The sequence below is a fragment of the Oenanthe melanoleuca genome, chromosome 2 (genome assembly GCF_029582105.1).
Source record: "Oenanthe melanoleuca isolate GR-GAL-2019-014 chromosome 2, OMel1.0, whole genome shotgun sequence".
Taxonomy (NCBI): domain Eukaryota; kingdom Metazoa; phylum Chordata; class Aves; order Passeriformes; family Muscicapidae; genus Oenanthe; species Oenanthe melanoleuca.
The window spans coordinates 58,721,086-58,741,048 of NC_079335.1; the positions used below are offsets into that span (position 1 = coordinate 58,721,086).

Here is a 19,963-nt window from a genome sequence, read left to right on the forward strand (position 1 = left end):
TAACAAATTTAACAGCACGCCTTAGGCATAATTAATAAGGCCTGTAGTCTATACCACGCATAAAATTAATGTTGTTTAGCAGTTATTGTGTCTTAACACTGCTAACTTTCTTCCCCGGTTTTGCAGGTTGCACCGTGTTTAGATAGGAGTGATGAGAACAAGCGGAGACGTGATTAAATCTGATTTGGCACAACTCCTTTACTAGTAAAACAAAACCCAAAAAGCGGACACGAGCAAACCCCGACAGGCACCGCGCAGCGGCGCGCGCCCCCTCAGCGGCGGCCTCGGCTGATTGGCTCGGAGCGGCCCCCGGGTCACGTGACGCAGCGCGCTCCTTATAGCCGCGCGCCGGGCGCGAGAGGGTGCCTGGGTGCGGGAGCGCGCGCTGCGGGTGCGTGTGGGAGCGGCCGGCGGTGAGCGGGGCCGGAGGGAGAGAGCGGGGCCGGCGGGCTTGGGAGAGCGGCGGGGAGGGCGAGAGGGGGCCGCTCTCCGTCTCGGCCGGGACTGCTCTCCGTCTCGGGGCCGGGCCGCAAGCTGCCATGGCCGGGTTTGGTGTTGGCGGGCTCCTGCCTCGCCATTGCCCATTGGCCGCGGCGGCGCGCGGGGAGGGAGGGGCCCGCGGGCCCGGGCGGCGGGAGCGGGGCCGGGGCCCGGTGATGGTGTGGGTGGGTGTCCGGCTCCCCCCGGCCCTCTCGGGTGTCCATCCCCGCGGGAAGGCCTTCCCGCCGCTCGTGTCTCGGTGCAGCCTCAGCAGGGGCCCGCTGGCCACGCCGTGCGTGGCTGAGTACTCAGGGCTGCCGTAGAATAATCCGAAATTGTAGTCTTCTCTAACTGGTGTTTCCCGAACTTCAGCAGTAGACGGATGCTGTATTAATTTTACTGTTTTTCTGTCGCAGTTGATCTTATGAATTCCAAAATGAAACAGAAGCTGGACGCAGAAAAGTCCTCAGGATCTTTGCAGGTATAGGCTTTAAAGCCTTGAAGCTAGTACCTCTGTCTGCCACAAGCTTCTCTGTCCACTGAAGGAATATAAAGGGATCTGTTGCAATGTGCTTCCACCTGGCTTATGTCCATTTGGCTTGAGTAACCTCCTGGCAGACAGGGTGGCTTGGGAACATGCTGTCCTGCTTGGGCTTGTGACTGCTTTTTTTCCTATTGCTCAGCAGGTCCTTTTTACTTTGACACTGAGCTTACTGTCCCTCCATTTATTTTTCAGAGTTGGTTTGGTTTGTTTGTCCTGACTATGTGCCTTTGCTTACTGAATCTGTCTGGCTTATGCTTAGGGGTTGTAGAGTAGGTTTTGTAGGCTGTGCTTTATGGGTGGGAAACTTTTGAATAGTTATCTGTTTTGTGTTGAACATGTTTGAACTGAAGTATTCGAGCAGACAGTTCACTTTCTATAGTCACCCTCATAAATCATAGTTGCCTTGGATTTGGTGGAAATATTTAAGTTAGATTTTTAAGAGCTAAGTGATTAGGTACAAACCTTAGTAACTTTTCTTGGTAAACCTTTTAATGTAGGCCCTAATCAGAATGGTACGAAACTGTATAGAACAGAGACTAGCAGCTCTTGTATGATGAGGCACAGTGTTTGGAATGAAAACTCAGGTATTAATGAAAATTGCCAATTGATAGGTCTGATTTATGGCAATTTTGTCCCATAGTGTATCTAGGGTATAAATTGCTCTGAATGGCTTTTTGCACTTTCATGGGTTGACTTGAGTATTGGTCAGTAATTTCTTGGCAGAGTAGACTTAACTCTAATCCTAAGTTGTAGCAAGCAGTGTCTGTCACACGGTGTGATTCTTGTTCCCACAGCAGTTAATGTTTGTCCTCTAGTGGAACAGTAGGATAATTGGTGGCAGAAACTACCGTGGGAAAGGCGAGCTCTTGTCCTAGGAAGTACGGTGTGAATCGGTAACTTTCTCACGCTGGTGTGGCATTGTATCCTGGCTGTTCTTGCTTGGTTGTCTGCCATTGTTTGCTATCCGATGGTGGCAGTGTAACCAGCCCAATCAGAAGGCTTTGATGCGGGAGAGAGGTATTTATGCATGATAGGAAAGGTGGCAAACAGTCCGGTTAGACAAAACAATAGCCTGTCTGGATCGAAGCAAGGAAGCTTTTATCCGTTTTAATGGATAATCAAAGTAACACATCTATTTAAATGAGCGCTACTTGATGGTGTGTTCACAGGTTACAAAAACAGCGGCTGCCTGAAGTGATGTGCCTTTACCACCTAACCTTGCAACTGCTGTCACTTCTGTCCCTTTCCTCGAGGGTTTGAGACTGCTGCTCTCAGACTCAACTTTGAGAGTCCCAGCTAAAGTCACTGGCCTTGAAATCTAATCAGAGTGTTTCTGCTCAAGTTCCTTTATGAAAAGTAAATGTTTCTTAAGAGGGCAGCTTCATGTGATTAAGATCTGTCTCAGCTACAAATAATTAGATCCCCTTCCTTACAAAAGCCTTAATATAGTATAGTGTCTTTTTTTTCTTGAAAAGATGAATTGTATTACCTTAATGGAAGCGTGAGGGATTCCTAATTTTCAGTTTATGTAAAGAAGAGTGGCTACTGTCTGAACCATATTTGTCTTTTCAGAAGTACCTCACAGACACCACATGCAGTGCTGCCCCAAGACAGACTCTTAAAATGATTCAGCCTTCAGCAGCAGGTAGCCTGGTTGGCAGACGTAATGAGGTATGAACTAAAAGATAATCTGTAGATATGGAATTTTTTCTAGTCATAGTGAAATGATTTTGAGCTTTTAACTGGAAAACTAATGTATTTGAAAAAAATAAAATGTGCTAACTAATGTGGCAACTTAAGCTTACTACTGTTCTAGTAATAAACAATAAAAAAACTAGCAATTTCTGAGTTCTTTGGGTATTAAGAAAGATTTCTGAACTAGGACTGTAATGTGAAGAAAGGACTTAGAGACTTACTTGCAGTCATGAGTGTGCAGGCTTAGAAGTTTGAATTTTGTGAAGGCTGAGGTGTTACTCTAAACTGAAACCTGCCCATGTTTTATGCAGAAGAAGTCTTCAGTCAGAAGGAAACTCTGGAATAACAAGTTTGCCTCAAAGGCTTGTAAAGCTGAGGTGTCTGTGGACAAGGAGCAAGAGAATGAGAATGATGTTATTCAGGCTGAAGATCTCATGAAAGGTATGTGGTAATTCCTGAAGTGTTTTCTTGCACTTCAAATGCTATGCTGCTGTTGGAGTACTACTTGGAACATATTTCCTTTGTCTTTTAGATAAAGGCTTTGTGGGGTTTTCATTATGTCTAGCAGGAGTTGATGATACTGATCCCTATATTAAATAAAATAAGGGTATCTAGTATCTAAGAATGAGTTCATGTTAACCAGAGGCTGAGAAGCATTGTGTGCAGCAGTATTAAGGAGTCTTGTAGTTTAATTTGGCTGGGCAATAAGTTTTTCAGTGACTAATAATTAAGTTGAAATGAGAGCCTGTTCTGAATACTTGTATGCAAGTTAGATATCTTTAGGTGCTCTTAAGAAGTCAGTCTTACCACAGACTTACCATAGCCTCTAACTTCAGGAAGTCCTTCATCTCAGTATTGGAAAGAAGTGGCTGAAGAAAGGAGGAAAGCTTTGTATGAAGTGCTTCAAGAAAATGAAAAGGTAGCTACTCAAGGATAACTAACTGCTTCATCACTGGCTATTGTCTTCTTCTAACATGTTGTTATTTGAACTCAGTTGCACAAAGAAATCGAGCAGAAGGATGGTGAAATTGCCCGCCTAAAAGAAGAAAATGAAGAGCTCCTGTCCCTTGCTGAGCATGTGCACTATATGACCAGTGTGATTGAGGTACTTAAAGCAATTTTCAGTTAATGTTGTAGAACAAAAAAGTGAGAACCAGCCAAGGTATTTATAATGAATCATGACTTTTGTTATATGTGCTCACATGACTTGTCATTTTAAATTTATCTGACCTGTTTCCTGCAGGATTGCTCCAATTCTAGAGTCATATAGCTCCTAGGGGCTGGATTTTTCCCATCTTAGAGCCTATAGGAGTGTGGAGAGTAGTAAGATGCATGTTTTCTGAAGGAGGGCTTCAGCCTACTCTCTTAACAGAACAGGATTTGCATGTTGGAGATTGTGATAAGGGAAGGAAGAGTTGGTTTTTCAATTTTTTTGGGATGACTTAAATTTATGTGCTTAATAGGCTGATACTGGCTGTGTCCTTTGAGAAACTAAACTTGAAACAGTCACAAAGTAGAGTGGCGAGAGGGAGCACTATTTGCTTTAAGGTCAAGGTTTTCTTGTCAAGGCAGTGCCAGGGCTGTACACGAAGTCCCTAAGGTTCATAAACTTGTAACTTTCCTAACAGCTCCCTCTGAGAATTCCTTGATGCAAGTAGTTGTGTCACTAATTCCATGGCTCCTTTGGCAGAAGTGGATTGTTTGCAAGAGCCTCTGAAGCTGTAATAAATACAGATAGCTGTGCAACCTTGGTTCTGGCTTTCAGGTTGTTTTTGCAGGGATTAAGCTCTCATTAAGCTGAGATATGAAGCTGGGTGCCTTGCAAATACTTTGATTCTGTGATGACTAGAGTGGGAGGTGGAAACAAAACGAAATATTACAAGTAACTTGTTTGATCAAGAAAGAAACTTCAAGTTAATTTTCAGTTAGTGGAGTTTAGATCTGCCTTGAAAGACTACTGTTGTGCTACACTTGAATTTTTTGGTATTCAGGGAGTACTGCTTGCTAGTGATAAACCCATGGGCAGAAATTACATTACTTGAGGACTTGAACTAATGTAGTTGGAAACTTCTCTACAGTTTATCAACAGTTATGATCACTTATTAGTTACAAGCTGTTCCCTTCTGAGGCTTAAATGAGCCTTAAGGGATGTATCAAACAACCAGAAGCTTCAAAACCAGGCTCTTTACAGTCCTGCTTGTCTTCCTTAGATCAGGTTAGGTGAGGAACTTTAGGTTGCTCAAGTGCTAGAGACTGCTGCATCTTCAAGTTCATCTAGATGAATGTAGCTTCATTATCTTTAAAAATGGAATAAATTGGTCATACAGTATTTTTTCTAAAATTAAACCTATATGGAACTATAGTAAATAATTAAATTGGGAACGAGTTTCCCGTATTTTAGGTTGCCTGAGATAAAACCTGTCCTACTGAAGATCCTAAGAAAAACTTCACAGTTAACAAAGCAAATGTGGTCTGCAAATTAAGAGGTAGTAATTTGAGTTGAACTTGTGTCTTAAGATTTTTGTAACTGAGGAATGTTTTGATTATATCAACAACCCCCAAATGAAGGTAATTTGTTTGCCTAAGTTAATATGCAGAGTCTTATTTCATTATTTCATAGTAAAGTAGAAAAAATACTAAATGCACTGCCTTCTGTCTCCTTGTAGAGGCTAACTGGACAAGCACCTGACAATCTTGAGACACTGGAGAGTCTGGCTCTAGAGGAATCCAGACAGGAAAATGAAGAGCGTAACTGTGGAGATGAGGCAGACAACCCTTCTGAAGAAGAGCCATCAGAAGTATTGTCTGGCTTAAGGGAGAATAGATCAGATGTTCCTTCAGAGGAAGCAAGCCGTTTGCAACTGGAATGACAACCTTTAAATAGGTTATGTATGTGGCTTTTAATTGCAGACTTCCTCTTGAAAGGATATATTAAACCTCAGGTATAGAAACTCTTGTGGGAACATTACAAATATTGGTATTTTTAACTGGAATTATGTAGCAGTGGGAGGAATATCTGAATACTGCATGGAAGATTACTACAGGCTGCATGTAGTTGCTTGTATGAAACACAAATACTGTGTATTTCAACTATTGTGTAAATATCTTTCTTATCAGTTGTCTGACACAATACATGAAAATTGATAAATAAATCTTTGCATTACCAAAACAGCCTCTTAATTGGCAGGGGAATGGCTAATCCTAGGTTTAAATCACTTATGACTACTGTAGATGGAAGCTTTCAAGTTTTTTGTTTTACAGAATTCTGGAGAACAAAGTTGCTTTCTTTTGATGCATAGAGGGGAGGGAAAAGCAAAAATTGTGCTGTTGGTTAGGTTTCAGAAAGTCAAGATTGGGTAATAAGAGTCAATCTAAAGGTCAGATTTATGATTTTCAGATTTTTTTAAAATTTCTTCTGCCTTCTAAGAAACCATTTTGTAAGCTGTGTAATGAGAGCTTAAGTAGGAAATATTAGACCATTTCTTTTAGCAATACTTCCATTGACTTACAGCGAGAAGGTGATGTGTTCTTAGTCCTGGTATCAGCTATGCTGAAAACTAGGTGGAGACAAAGCAGCCTATACTTCAGAGTTCTTCTGAGAGGAAGCTCAGTGTTTTCAAGGTACTGCTCTTGTATTTCCCAAGAGGTGAGACACCCTTTTACCAAGGTACTTAGCTCCTGTAAGATTTGCAGGAATAGAAAGTGGCCTTTAAAACTTTGAGCACCTCATCTGGCATCTGCATGGGGTGTGCTGGAACAGGAGAGTCAGTGCCTTACAGATTGTCCATTACTGAGTGAACTCTGGGCAGTTCTTCTGTACCAAGGTCCTCTAAGGAGAGAGTTGACACTGGTGCCTGTTGCCACATCTTGGGAGGAGCTTAACGTTGAGTGGCTTTCAGGAGGCAAAAGGGATTAGAAGGATTCTGGTTCATGGATCTATCTGGTCAAAGATCCATTGCTTCAGGGTATGTGTGAATGACTCTGGAGCTATCATATTGGCACCTTTATATTCCTTCTGTTTTACTTCCTGTGGCTGTTGATAAGTTAACAGATGTTTTACAACTGATTTCAGTTGTGACATCCAGGGAATGTCAGAAACCATTGTAGGTGGTAATACTCCTGGCTGCCATTTTACCTCAAGCATGCTAACTAGAAAAAGAGGCATCATAATTTCTTGAGAACTTTGTAAACACAAGATTGTATCTTCCAGTGTGTGCTCCAGAGGGTGCTTGGACACATTCCTTTCCATCACTGATGAAGAGGTGATAAAAGTGTATCCTTTATCTTGCACTGATGCTGCCTTGAAGAAAAAAGAAAACTGTGTGCTGGGCAAATGCTTTGTAGAGCAACCTTGATTTTCTGTTAAGGAGAAGTGGATAATGCTTGTCAAGTGACTCAGACCTCTCCTATCTCAGATTCTAAGCAACTTTCTTAAAGTAGTTCAACATTAGTAAATAAGAAAACACTTTGTTTTGATACAATTAGTTTTTGCAGTTCAATTTAAGTTACTAATTGTTAAATCTAAATTTTTTAGAGGTGGCTTTATTTTTAAATATCAGGCATATTGCATTTGCAGAGGCTGGAGAAGGGAGGAGGGGACTGTGGCATAACTAGCACACCAAAATGAGACAAGTGTACAGCTTTTCCACTGTTTCACTTCCTGCTCTGTGAACTGCTGTTGTTGGAACAGAACTGCCAGAAAGAGACAAATCTAGAATTTGTGTTTGGTATCTGTCTATGTTTCTTCAGGTTGATCAAGAAGAATGCTTATTAGGTTTAAATCTTAATGCTTTTTCTGGATTGATTTTATTTAAATAAAAGATGTGAGAGTCCCTTTATGCTGGATCATTCTGTTGAATTAACTGTGTACAAATAAATAATGGAAGTTCTGCAAGTAGGCTGATGGGTGTATTGCAGCATTTGGCCCATGTGTAATAAAATAAATTTTTACATCAAAAAGGCATGTGCCACTCAGTAATACATACTAATGTTTGTAAGACTACTATGGTTTTATTAAGTGCAGTGTGTTAGCAGAGAGGATAGCTTGCTGAATAAACTGAAAAAAACTGATGCAAGAGAAGCCCAGGTGTGAGAGCCAAACTGTGCCATAGTAATAAAACCTATATACACACTTTGTCACAGGTGCATTGAACTTGATCAGACATTGACTGTGCCTGTTGTATCAGACATTAATGTATGGAAATGTTCTCAGCAGTTTTAGGATGCTGCAATAATTGCTCTTTAAAAATGTTCTGAAAAGATGGAGTTTATTGTTCTGAAAATTCCTGAGTGCTTTTTTTTGAACATGCATGCAGTTGCACTGTTCAATATATTAAGTCTAGGAACTTTGTATTTATGTGCTAGCAGCTTGTCAAAGGTGTAGAAATTATACAGAGATTTTTTTGTGATTAACTTTCTTAAAACCATCTGACATTTTAAGGATATAGGGAAACTCATTTATCACTGAAACATAGCTATGTAGCAGCTGAAAATCAACATCACTAAACACAACCTTTGTATCCAGCTAAATGAGAGAGAACATTCTATCTAGCACAATAAAATTATTAGTTCTGGAACCTAACTACAGAATGTGTTTCTTTTCAAGAAGTCATGCATTTGTGCAGCCAGCACGTTGACCCCTTTTTACTGCAGAGGGTACAGACACGATCTTGTCTTTCACTGAAGAGGCTCAGGCTGTGTGGAAGTGTGTACCTACAGTGTCCTAGCACTTCTCCCAGAAAACGTGCATGGCTGAACAGGGCTGAATTTCAGTCATGCAAGAGTAAAGTATGGGGAGCTGGATCACTTGTAGATGTTTCAAGAATGAGCAGCTGTGCAGGGCAAACCATGGGGCAGGTGGCTTGTTTGTGTGAGGAAGAACTTGTAACTGGTTTACATTAAAAATTTTTATTTTTGCTAAATACCCATTGTACTTAGGACAGTGTGTGGAGAAATTAATTAGACCATAATAGTTACTTGCTTGGGCAGCTGAAACTCACTGGGTTTTTGCATTGGATTGCTTATGTGAGGGCCTGCAGCACTGTCCTGTGTTCCAGCTTATGCTGTGGCCTCTGCATAAGTAATGAAGTTAGTCATAAGTTAATTTTTTTTTTTTAAGAATGTGTGATGCATATTAATTTACTTTTCCTCAAGGGCCATCTCAGCTTGTTTTCAGAACTGGATTTGAGAATTTAATAAGAAGATGTGCAAACTTTGCCAAGGCTGTGCTTTTCCTGCACTCCAGTGTTCTTAAGACTGAATTGCATAGTCAATGTTTTTCATCAGTAGAAAATGTTTGTGTTACTCATTTATCTTTCCATTCTTGTAATAACACAAAGCTGTTTAGCAACTGATAATGGCATTATGAGGAACCTTAATTTGCTGCTGTTAGTTGAACTGCTGACAACTGTAATGCAAAGTGATCAGTTGTGGGGACACATCAACCCTACCCTCGGGAGCACTGCAGCCATTTGAAGCTGGGTGCTGTGGATCCTCTCCTCAGGACAATCCCACTGCAAAGCAGGGAGCCATACCTAAGATACAGTGTCTGACAATTGTATTGACTCCGGATTTTGAAGTCCACATTAATCTGTGTGTCACAGACTGCAGGATAGGGTGAAGCTGCAGAGGATAACTTTTTGAAGGTCTGATGGATGCAACAGCCTTGCCAGTAGCAGTGTGAAACTGGGCAGCCTAACATGCTGCTGCTGTAGCTGCAGTAGTCTAGGGCTGCTACAGGTTTCTATTTATGGGGCCAAATGCTGAGGCATTGACAGCATGGCAGGGGTAGTAAGAACCACCACAGCATACAGTAAGGATACCTTTACCAGCAGATAAACCCCCTTCCCAAGTGCACTTTTAGTGAGCTGCCCATCTCTTCCACCTGCACTGCTGTGTGCTGCTTGGGTATGGGACCTTGTTCTGAGCATATTTTGCATATTTTCCTGGGGTGGCCCTGGCCTTTAAATTTGCCCAAGTAAGCCTGCTGCAGCCCTAAGAGCTTTTGTAATTACTGCCTGCTGCTTCCTTTACTAGTTGGTGGTCATGAGCCTTGTGATGCTCACCTGGTTTTTCCTACTTTGCAAAGGAGTGCATTAACATGCCAGGAAAAGGCAGCATTGTCAGCTCTGCAAGCATAAAAATGTACAAGCTATGAGGCACATGGTTTGGTCATTTTTATTTGCCTTCAGGTTTTGGAAGCTTTAAGGTCTATCCACTTTTTCACATTTACTCAATGACTTTATTCACAGCATAATTTGCTCCTATTTGGTTCTTCTGAACTGAAAGCATGATTTTTTAATGGTTATAATCATGTAGCAGATCAGCCTTAGGCTAATAAACTTCTCAAAGGGTGGCTTTAAACTACAATGAGATGAGATACACCCTCCATTTGATGCAGTACCTCTCTGTGTGAGCTGCCCCCTGTTCTCTGCAGCTTTGACTCCCTGCTCCATAGGCAGATCTACATTCCCCATGGTGTGTGCTGCAAGCCTGAATGTTTGAAAAGGAAAAATTAATGGAAGGAATGTCCTCTGTCAGAGGAGAGTCTGTCTTCACAGAAGGGAGGAGTAATCAGTGCAAGTTTGGTAACAATCCTGGAGCCTCTAAAGCACATTTTAGTAGTCCCTGTGGAGCCTTTCTTGATAAGTATTTTGAATGATACACAAAACTGGCTTGCTCTGAACTTAAACTATGAGCCGGATTGTGAAGGGACTATTGATGGAAAGAGTGACTATACATATGGACTGATGTGCTTAGTAATTAAAAATAATTTTATTATAACTTAAATGTGATAGGAAATATGGTGAGTACAAATGCCACAAAACTAAAAGAAAAAAAAAATAAAAAAAAAAAAAAAGTAGATACAAAAGGACACCTTGAAAGAATTCAACTGATGGGACAGGTGTAGTATAAAAACCATAACATGGCTATTTCACCTTCTGCAAAAAGAGTTTATATCCCTCAGTAAACAAGTAAGCATTTTGCACTGTACAAAATGTACTTCTTTAATTAAAGGGAGAATATATATATTTATAAATATACAGATATGTACATTATTGTAACATTCACAGTAAAAAAACAAAACAAATGACCCCTGCCTGCCAAAGTGTTTGGCTCACAAGGTTTCCTTTTGATGTGAACTGTTTGCAATATTTTCTATGTTGTCTATGCAAATTTGGATACTTCAATTGACATCTAAATAGCATTTCATGCATAATGAACACAGTACAGGAACACTCTTCTGTTAAATTCTATTCACCTCCTCTGTTAACTTAAGGCTTGTAATCAACGGTTTGAAGCTCTCACTGTCTTTCAACCTTGCAGTGCAGGGAGGGGAGGTGCATTCACTTCCCCCTCTGTTTATTACTGCCTCCGAGGTCCACTTGAGTTTGTTCTGTTCTTCATATTGAAATCACTCTATAGAAACTCTGCTCCTCTAATTAGAAGGTATGAAATCCAATCCTGCCTGCAACTTGCAGGACAAAATGGTTTCGGGGATCGTGCAATTAGCGGTATTCACTCCTTCTCAGCATAAATAAATGCACTTTACCTTTTCATTTAGTTTTCAGAAACCGACATGATTTTCAGAAACCATGATTAATGATGGTTTGTTGCTGGAGGGCAGGAGAAGGGAATAAAAGACCAGTGGAGGCATTTAGAATGAGTCACCAAAGTGATGCCTCCCAGGGTTTACATCACGCTGTTCCTTGCTGTTTCTCAAGGCAAAACTTGTAGAACTTTCCCTGTATTTCATTACCAAGACACAACTGAGAAAGCTAAGCAGTGTTTCCTGCCACTGGAGCGTTGCTGGGGACACTGCATGGCAGCAGACACTTCATTTGGGATTCAAGGGGAAACTTCTTTGCATGCCAGCTCAGATGGCCTCCTGATTGTCCTTGTTAGGTACGGTATCACACGTCTCAAGCTTTCACAACAACTTCAAGGAAGCAGATATAATAGGAAAATATATGGAGATGCCAAATTCTAAAAACCTCACAGAAGTCTGTTGAGGCTGAATAACTGCAATTACATTATTTGTTTAGAACCAGTCAAGAGAGAACTGTTCCTCAGCATCCAACTGTTCCATCATGAGCTGCAACGAGGAGCCAATAGGAACCCTTAAGCTGGATTTTAGGTTTTGCTTTTCTTTGAGAAGTGTGTAAATTGCTACATTTTGGAACATTCTCATAGAATTCTTTAAAGTCCTCCTTCTGTTTCCCACACTGAAGTGCAGCTCCATCCTACTTAAATGCCTGTTAAATATTAGCAGGTCCTTTTCCATCTAAAAAGCCGTGGCAGCTTCAGTTCCACGGCGGCCTCCAACTTTAACAAATTCCCGGGGAAATTTGTCCAGCTGTTCATATGCCAGTCTCCCATCTTCACCTGAATGCAAAATGATAAAGCATAATAATGTATTATGTTATTGCCCTAGAACATTTCAAATACTGGGTCCTCTGCTGTTAGAAAGTACTGATTGGCCAGTAACTTCTACCCCTTCTTAAAATTTATCTTGTTAGAAGCGACTTCAGAAATTATTTGGAAAAGTAAAACATGGTCTGAATGTTCAAATTTTCATTTTTTTAAAATTTTATTTTCCCATGTAACTTGCTTGGTTATCTAAAGCCAAACAGAAGCAGATGTGACTTATAGGATTAGGAAACAGTATCTGCACACTTGTCTTACTGAATGACCTATTGTGCTTGTCAAGGTCTCAGCTGCTGCTGCTGTGATGTACTTGAGATAAATGATGTTTATCCACTTCAAGCTTGGAAAATATAAAGTTTATTCACCTCCCACTCCCTGGCACTTTAAAGAAGTTACTTTTATACTACTGAAAAAGAGGAAGCAGTATGTTTGCTAAATATAATTGTGTCTTTCAAACCCTTTTTCCTTAGCTACTGCCATCTATATGCATTTTAATGAAGATAGCATTGAGCCTAATGTGCTGAACTGGCCATTAGGAACCAAAAATGGTCTCTGTATGTTGTCTAGAAGACTGGCAGAACAATCAGAGTTTTCAAGTGTCCTTAGGCTAGTTGTTTTATAAATTGAGCAATAACATGTCCAATGGCAGACCTGAATTCCTGTTGAAGTGGTGAATGGAAGAGAACATATTTGAAGGGTTTGCATAATTAAAATCACACAAGGACACCTCCCCTATGGAGTAGAAATTTATGCCTAGTCGAAAGGCCAGAAAAACACAATTTTTCTGTGCCACTCAAGTACTGGTGCCTGGAAGCTGTGCAGATTAATTATCAATTATTTCTGTTTCTCAACCTCTCCTTTGCTATCCTTCCTTTTACTACTTCCCCCTCCACACTAACACAATTCAATTTCTCTCTTTTTGACTCATTTTCAAAATGCATGATTTTTAAGAATTTGTGTTTTCTGACTTGTTTTAAGTCTCTCTGTAAAGTTTTGTTTCAATTTACAGTCTCACATTCACATAACTCAGGTGTCTTACATGCTGCTCTGCTAAAAAATAAAATTAAATACTGCTCTAAACCAGGCAACTCACCAAGGGAGAGCAGGGTTTCGGATGCCACTTTTCTGATCTCTTCATTGTCAGACTGGCAGAGCGTGACCAGCATTTTAATGCTCTCAGTAGCCTGGGAAGTGCAAAAAGAACTGCATTAGCACCACACAGTACACTCTGGGGTCCTTGCATGGAAATAGTGACCATCCTCTGCACTGCCCTTCCCACTCCAAGCAGAAGGCTTTGGTGGAGGCAGGAGGAATGGGGTTTCCCTGAGGGAAGCATTTGGAGGAGGTATATTTTCTGCTGCTTGTGTGGACCCTTTTTAATTCTCCTACCCCATGCACACATACATAAATCTGGCAGACCAGCTGTGTCTGCCACTTCTGACTGTAGGATAGGTGATGGGCTGTGGACCAAGGCCATAAAATGCCAAGGTAAAGGTACAGCAGGGAAATGAACAGGAGACAGGGGTCTAGTGAATTGGTTTCCTATAAAGCATGTCAAGCCTGTGCTCTACCATATTTGCAGATTTCTGCCTTGTCTCTGCTATTTCTGGGGAGAAAGCAAGGAATAATCCTGTTCTGTGAAACAAAAATGTCTGGTTTTGGGGAGAGCAGCTGTCCCAGTGTCTCTGGCTCACTATTCAAAGTGAGGTGAGTGAAAGGAAGGGCAGGAAGTGCCCCAGTGTGACACCTGGCAGAGGCACTGAGCCACAGAGTCAGTATTTGTACAAGCCCTGTCGATCCAAGGGGCACAAGGTCTGGTTTACATGCTCAGAATGAGGGCTTTGCTGCCAGAGCCATTGAATCTCACCACCTTGTCTTCAGTGTGGTCACCTGTGTGTGACTCTGGGTAAGGCTGCACTGGTGCACACTGATGACTGCAGCTCAAATGCTTGTGAGTGATGGGGCCACAGCAACACAGAGCTTGCTGCAATCTGAAAAAACCCTCAGAGATTCAGTGGGACCTTGTGCAAGTGATGTGGATTAAACTGCCCTTGGGTTACACCATCCAGAGCCACCTAACCACTGCAGCATTTCCATCTCTGAAGTAGTCACTTCCAGCTTCAGCTTTTTCTTTGAAGATCCTAAATGATGGTGCTTCTCCTCAGTAGCTTTTTTTTGCCCCCAGTCACTGCCATTCTCACTATTCAAGACTCATTGGAGCCACACTACTCAAGTTAAACTTGTCTAGCACCAGTTCCCACCCCTGGTTCCTAGTCTGAGTTTTCCTGAGCAATCAAAAACTCCACTGCACCATGCATGCAGCAGAGATGTAATGTCCCCCACTACTGCCTCCCAGGGATGCCTGCTAGCTTCATTAAAGGGAAAAGTTTTTCCATATTTAAACAATACTGGATTATTTGTTCAATGGCATCAGTTGTGACTGGGATGAAGTTACAGTTTAGAGCTGCCTTTCAGGGGACTGATTAGAGAGAGAAATAGTCAGTCAAAAGTGCACCTGTCTCATGAAACACATTTTTTGTCCTGTACCATCCAGGCTTGGGTGGCTGCTGTCCCCCATGGATCCATACAACCAAAACAAAAGTGCTTTTTCACATCCTGTCACAGGCTAAAGTGCAAAGATGGTACCAGATGCTAGCTGAAGCTGTAGTGCCCAGATGTACCAGTTATTTGTCACAAAACAAGCTGTGATCTCTCTTTCCAGGTACTGCAGCCTACATGCATTAGAGCTCATTTCATCCTGGGAAAGCATTTGTTTATCCTTCCCAGTCAGTACTTCACGGAAATAACGTTTTTTTTCTCTGTGATGTGGAACTGAGTCTCTTGAAGCCAATATGAGAGGGAGGAAAAGATATGCAAAAGATAAAACTTTGCCAAGGCCACAGAGCCCAGGTGTTTGTGGTTTAGAAGGTTCTAAGCCTTTCTCTGGAAAATAATGGAGCGCAGCAACACAAAACAAAAACACTACTGCTGCTGTTATTGCAATTTCTATTTTCTTGTTTGTACCTATGAGATGTCCTTTCCATAAAGCAAAGCCAAGCACCACAGTGTATTCCTTGACTCTTACCTTGAGGTATCTTAGAGCCAAGCAAGCTGCTTTCTGCAGCTGGAGGTTGGGCTGAGTTAGTGCTTCACAGTAATAAATCAAGGCCTGAAAACAAATAAAGAAGAATAGCAATTAAAATGCCTGTGCCTCCATGGAGGAGTGTGGAGCATGGAGGTATTGCTACCTGCTGTTAAAGGGAGAGCAATTGCAGCCTGCCTCCCTGACAGTGAGCATGTGGGATGGTACAGGTGGGATAATTCCCTACAGCAGATCCAGGCCAGACTTCTAGTCATAGATCAGCAGTCTCAGGCCAGCTTTTGGTGAGGGAAAGTTCACAATGAAGTGAGATGCACATCTGGCATCTCACTTTGAAGGCCTTTCACCATACATCACCAATGAGCTTTGAATGGGCCTTGGAGCCTAAATATCTCAAGAGGTGGCCTTGGGACTGTCTCTTTAATGTAGGGATAATAATGAACTAGCTGTTATAGACCCCAGGGAGACTCAAAGTAATGATTACAATGTCAGCATGAGCTGCTAGACCATTTTACTTCTTGACCCTAGAAATTAGTAGCTGCTACTGAGCAGCAAATCTCAGCAGCACTCAGCTGCACAGTGAACTCATGTGCAGCATAAGGCTGCATAATACCCTTACAGAAGCCACTCTGTGGTCCTGCCTGCAGGCAGTGGACCACCAGGTATCAGCTATGCATGCCTGTTCCAGGAGAAGGTTACATTTTCCCTGAGATGCTGCCTCCAGGAAGCTGGGGATGGAGAAGGGTGGTATGAAATACCAACAGGCTGCACAAATGGAAGATGAAGTGGGAGGGCAAGCAAATAAAGAAATGGATTGATAGACAAGAGAAGCAAAGACTGAGTTCCTTTTTCTCTTCCCTTTGCCTTCCTTCTGCCACTCTTCCTCTTCCAGACACCTTTTCTTTTTCTTTTTCCTGACATAGAACAAGGATAGTAAGGAAAGGTCTGCCATGAAAGGATAGGAGCCAACCCCTGATTTCTTCTTACTCCTCCTTCCCCCCTCTATTTAATTTCTGTGTTTAACCTGGCCCTGCTTGTTGCATTTGGTATCAGAGATAGACTCAAATCTTAGTTCTCACAGCTGAGCTGTTTGCCCAAGGCAGCCCATCCTCTCCAGAAATGGTGGGAAGTCCCAGAGATGGCAGACTCCTTTGGAAAAAAAAAAAAATCGGAGACCTACGTCTTTGCATGTTGGTGCTGATGGGGACTGTTCCCTTGAAGCCTTGGACTGAAGCCAAGTCTGAGACAGGGCAGCAAAAATACTGAAGTGTGGAAGATAGCTGGAGAGAACAGCACTCAGTAAATATTTGCAGTTTGGGTTAGTACCTGTTTAGCATAATAACAGGTAGAAGCAGACTCGCATAAAGACAGAAAAAGACCTGCACATGTGCAGAAAAATTAGACAGGATGTCCCTCTGTGTCAGTTTAAATCAAGCTTGGATAATTTATTTTATTTGAACAGACATTTGAGACATACAGGTAGAAAAAAGTCATGATGACACAGGTCTCTCATGAGATAGGTGATTTTCTGCCACTTACCTTCTCCCTGAAGTGCCTGTTTTCTGCAGTTGCTGTCAGAAGTGATGCCACAGTCTCGCTGACTTCATTTTTATTTTCATTGAGAAGTAAAGCCAAAGCTCTCAAAACTTCCTGCTGTGGTAGAAGGTTGTTGGAGTTTATTTTGGACACATTTTGCTGCAGTTTTCCATCTTTCACTGACTGCAGCACCTGAACCACAGATGCTAGAAGTGCAAGAAAAATGTCCATGTTACTTACTTTATCCTTTCCTAATAACCCTATTTTGGATTGATCCTTTCCTGCTAGCAATCCATGATTTATACTACACACACTGAGGATATGAAAATATCCCCATCTGAGCAACTGTAGCATGCAATGTGTCTGCATGGGGAATTGTCTGGGCTTTAAGCTGGGCCACTTTCTTAGACCTTCTTCAAGTGAGGAGATGAGTAGATGGGCTGTGGGATAGTGCAGCACTTAGGCCTACCCAGAGCTAAAGCCCTACCTTCTGCTGGAAGATGTAAATTCTCCCTCTAACAAGTGAAACCAAATATCCTTGCCAGTGTATTGACTTCCAGAGCATCTTTGTGAGAGCTTTTCCTGGACAGACTGATGTCTGCCAACAAGAGCTAGGGCTAATATGTTTTAGAGGTGAGTTGAAATGCCATTTTGCTTCCAGGCTTTTGAGCAAAAGCTCCCCAGTATGCCCAAATAAAAAGGAAAACTAGGCAAGGTTCCTCAAACTCCCTCTCAAATAGAGACTTGGCTTTCCATGTGCTGCAGTCCAGCACACTTTGTGCAGAGTCTGCTTCTCTCTTTAGCTCTTGGTGGCAGATCCTGCAAAACTCTGAGGTGCTGTGATCCCTTGGTTCCTGAGAATTGCTCAGCACTCTGTAACAGATGGTGAAAGACTAAGACATCATCCAAGCTGTGGGCACAGAAAACTTCCCAGACCTTGGGCTCAGCCCAACACCATCAGCCATTTCCTGAGAAACAATGCTTTCAAAGCAGTTTTTTCCCATTTGAATATGGAAATAGAAATGACTGAGGGTCTATCTGCATCAGCTCCTCTCCCTTGACATGTACAACAGTTCAGGTGCATTCACTTAATAGCCAGGACACCTCTTTGTCTCTTTTCTCCTTTTGTAAAACCAGCCTCAGGGCTGAACTGCTTTGTGTTGAGCCCAGAAGGACAGGGATGTACTCCCTAAGTAGCCAGCAGAATTTGTATCCCCTACCTTCTTTGGCAAGCTGCAGCAAATAGCTTCCAAGGTCATTGACACTGTGGCTGGCAAAGTAGTTGTAATACTGAAAGACAGTAATGGTCTCGGAGGACATGCTGGAGTAGAGGACAGGCTCTGTCCGGTCCAGGATCTGAGACACCAGGATCCTGAAAACTGCAGGCAGCCATGGACAAAGGGACAGGTTAGTGAGAGCAAAAGCCACTGGCAAAATCATGCACTCCACTTCAAAACCAGAAAGAACTGCAAGGCCACATACCTCCCAATGTTTCTAAACTCAACTGTGTTAGGTTAGAAGCTGGGCAGGCTTCTCCCTGTCTGGTCTCATTAGCAGAGAGTATCTCTGTAAGGATGAGCCTCTGCCAGCTTACAGATGGCTAGTGCAGCTTCCTGTGCAATCAATACAGCATCATTTCTACCTAAACAATGTCCTGAATTGTAAACCCATCTCCACATGCACTGTCTGTTACATCCCCACAGTACCTCTGAGGCAGGGGAGATGTGCACTGAGGCAGAATTTGGCTTTGCTACTGTTTATGTTCCTGCAGTATTGTGGCAAGCACAAAGCTGATCTGAGGCTGTCTGTGAGAGCTGCAGCATGGAGCAGGAAGGAGGACACTGCCTGTGCAGGTATCCACATTGCAGGTGGCCACACCTGGGCAAATCAGCCTCTTCCCCATTCTGTCCAAGGGAGAGCTAGTCAGTATAGCTGGAGCTTGAGGTGTGGGACATCCCATGCAAGATAAGAACCTGTGCTCAGATAAACTCACTTGAACAGGGATTAATTTCATCCCAGTGCACTGTAATTCTACAGATACACAAAATTAAGTGCAAAGAGTTCTGATTCACTGAATCACTTACAAATCTATATTTGGGAATAGACTTTCTTTCTGATTAGCTCATAAACTTTAAAACAGTATTTTCTTTTCTGTTAACCTCACCTTTTTTTTTCATTATCTGGGGCCAAAATTCTTTTAAGAGTTGTAGCATTAGTTTTCAAATGAGATCTCGGAACTGTGGCCAAACAGATCTCCAAGGGGTTGGAAAACAAAGCTCAGTACACAATTGTTCTCCATTTTGATGGCTGACACATTTTTTTGCAGCAGTTTGTACCTGTTTCTGCAAGTCCTGGACACTCCTCGTTCACAGTGGTGGCAAAATTTATATCCAGCTGCTTCATCATCTTGTCTGCAGAGGTATGATACACTCCTGAAGGGCCAGTACACTTCATCCAGAAAGCCAGCAGTGACAGCTTCTTGTGGAACTCTGGAATTGCTGGGGAAGACAAAATGAATGATGAAACAAAAACATGCTAGAAGTAACAACTTTGAGAAAAGAAGAATGGAGGAACTCTCACCTTATCCCACTGATAACAGTTACTGTTTGCTGGGTCTCCCTGAGCCATTACCTTCACAGAGCATGACCATGTGCTCACCCCAGGTTTGTAACATGTTCTTTCTGTTTCCCACGGTAATGTGAGAAAATGTGCCCCTGATTCAGTTCTTGGCATTGATGCCTCTTCCTTCTAAATAGAACAAAATACTAGGGGAAAGTTTGGTCCCTGTCCTAGCACTGCTCTATGGCTTCAAGTAAGTCACTCAATTTTTGCCCCAATTTTCTGATATAGTAGATATACTTTGTAGTATTTACCTATTCTGTCAAAGTGGACATGAGGGTAAGTATCTGTTTGTCAAACTCTTCCAAGTATTAAAATAGATGCAAAAAGAAAAAAAAAAGAGAAGTCCTCTAGACAGATGACTGAATATGAAAATGTTCAAGAAGTTGTATTATGCCTCTGATATTGTAATGCAAATCCTTCCTTTCCTCAGGGAAGAAAGGTGAAAGAAGAATTTGGGTTTTTAGAGGTGGAAGTATCCCCACCCCATAAAAACAATGACATCTGTCCATCTTCTGCACATCAAGCTGGATAAGAAGTTCTTCCTGTTCTCACTTGCATGT

The 19,963-nt window shown here is 42.1% G+C and overlaps 2 protein-coding genes across 3 annotated transcripts in view; one reads left to right on the plus strand and one right to left on the minus strand.

Annotated features, from left to right (window-relative positions):
* The first annotated feature begins 299 nt into the window (after positions 1-299).
* Positions 300-8,300, plus strand: GMNN (geminin DNA replication inhibitor). Of its 2 annotated transcripts, none has more exons than XM_056483832.1 (7): positions 300-413; positions 897-961; positions 2,597-2,695; positions 3,031-3,160; positions 3,556-3,638; positions 3,714-3,824; positions 5,386-8,300. In XM_056483832.1, the coding sequence occupies exons 2-7, from the start codon at positions 905-907 to the stop codon at positions 5,587-5,589; spliced, it is 684 nt and encodes a 227-aa protein (XP_056339807.1). In that variant the 5' UTR covers positions 300-413; positions 897-904; the 3' UTR covers positions 5,590-8,300. The 2 variants fall into 2 exon arrangements, with proteins under 2 accessions (XP_056339807.1, XP_056339806.1); XM_056483831.1 differs by having other exon boundaries at positions 311-391.
* Positions 8,301-9,140: 840 nt separating this feature from the next.
* RIPOR2 (RHO family interacting cell polarization regulator 2) overlaps positions 9,141-19,963 on the minus strand; it is a 51,553-nt gene continuing 40,730 nt past the window's right edge. Inside the window, exons 17-22 of the mRNA XM_056483833.1 lie at positions 19,118-19,279; positions 18,002-18,160; positions 16,785-16,987; positions 15,231-15,314; positions 13,239-13,329; positions 9,141-12,103 (exon numbers count right to left, since the gene is read on the minus strand). Of these exons, the coding sequence (XP_056339808.1) occupies positions 12,003-12,103; positions 13,239-13,329; positions 15,231-15,314; positions 16,785-16,987; positions 18,002-18,160; positions 19,118-19,279 (800 nt within the window). The 3' untranslated portion in view covers positions 9,141-12,002. The remainder of the gene's footprint in view (positions 12,104-13,238; positions 13,330-15,230; positions 15,315-16,784; positions 16,988-18,001; positions 18,161-19,117; positions 19,280-19,963) is intronic.